The sequence below is a fragment of the Poecilia reticulata genome, linkage group LG12 (genome assembly GCF_000633615.1).
Source record: "Poecilia reticulata strain Guanapo linkage group LG12, Guppy_female_1.0+MT, whole genome shotgun sequence".
NCBI classification, from domain to species: Eukaryota; Metazoa; Chordata; class Actinopteri; order Cyprinodontiformes; family Poeciliidae; genus Poecilia; species Poecilia reticulata.
This window is the reverse complement of record NC_024342.1, coordinates 26,018,194-26,019,665: the sequence shown is the minus strand read 5'-3', so window position 1 is coordinate 26,019,665 and position 1,472 is coordinate 26,018,194. Positions and strand designations below refer to the sequence as shown.

General features: G+C 41.0%; 1 protein-coding gene across 1 annotated transcript in view; it reads left to right on the top strand.

The window, feature by feature from the left end:
- LOC103474081 (protein NLRC3-like) overlaps positions 1–721 on the top strand; it is a 13,469-nt gene extending 12,748 nt beyond the window's left edge. Inside the window, 1 exon segment of the mRNA XM_017307749.1 lies at positions 159–721. Coding sequence (XP_017163238.1) covers positions 159–721 — 563 coding nt within the window.
- Positions 722–1,472: the final 751 nt, after the last annotated feature.

The following is a 1,472-nucleotide window of genomic DNA, read 5'->3' as shown; positions in this document are numbered from 1 at the left end:
TCTGAGGAAGTGTAAGTGTGTTTTTCATCTGATTCATGACAACAAAGCAGCTCACATTCAACCATCTTCAAACTGTCACATCACTCATTCAGAATCATTATCAAAGATCAATAAATGATCAATAACTGCAGCTGGATTGTGTTTGTTCTCTCCATCAGATTCCTGTCAACTCACCATCGACACAAACACAGTCAGCAGAGACCTCAAACTGTTTAAAGACAACAGGAAGGTGACATGGGTGAAGGAACTTCAGTCATATCCTGATCATCCAGACAGATTTGATATCTGGCCTCAGCTGCTGTGTAGAACTGGTCTGACTGGTCGCTCTTACTGGGAGGTCAAGTGGAGAGGAATGGTTTATATATCAGTGAGTTACAGAAGAATCAAGAGGAAAGGAAACGGTACAGACTGTTTGCTTGGAGGGAATGATCATTCCTGGAGTCTGAAATGCTCTGATCATGGCTACTCTGTGAGGCACAGTAACATAAAAACTCGTCTCTCCTCCTCCTCTGTCTCTAACAGAGTATCAGTGTATGTGGACTGTCCTGCTGGCATTCTGTCCTTCTACAGAGTCTCCTCTGACTCACTGATCCACCTCCACACCTTCAACACCACATTCACTGAACCTTTGATTCCTGGATTTGAGTTCGGTTCTGGTTCCTCTGTGTTTCTTTGCTGATTTGAGTCTAAAGAGTCTAAAGATTTTCCTCCTGTCAGATAAACTCTCTAACTGTTGAACAGATAGTTCATCTATACAATCTATTTCTTGGTGAAACTTTTCTGATTGAGTCCTTGGAAACTTTTTCTTCTTCCAGTCCTTTAAAGATGGAAGCTGGGATTATTCCAGGACTATTCCAGGACTATTCCAGGATTATTCCAGGATCCTCATGTTTTCCTGTTTGTTTCCAGTCAAAGCTTCACACTGAATATCAAGATGTTGTTTCTCTTATTTTTTTCCTCTCATTCATCAGATTTCATTGAAATGTTGATCAGTTTTTCTCAATCACTGAGCATTTTCTGTTTCTGTCGGCTCCTATTTTTCTAAACTCGTCAGATTTGAATATTAAATCTTCCTTTTGTTTTTTTGCTGCAGTTTTTCTTCATCTGTTTTAGAGAAATAAAAAAAATTCTTCTTCTGCATTTGGTTCATTTGCTGCTCATTCTGTTCTTTTCCTGTTCAAATGTAAATATTTGGATTACAAAATATTTTTCATCAACTCTGCCTTTCAGAAAGTTCTAATTAAAGTAAAACTGTAATGCACACTAGGAGGACCCGAAATCAGCCACGAGACAGGAGTGAGCAGAAAACCACAGATCTTTATTGGAGACAGCCAAGGGCGGCACACAGGATAACTAGCTGAAGCACTAGCTGGAAGATAGTGCGTGGGGGCGGGGGGAGAAGCGCAGATGCAGGGCTGCGTACTCACAACCGGGGATCAGAGGAATAGAGTCCAGATCCAGTTCTTGGTCAG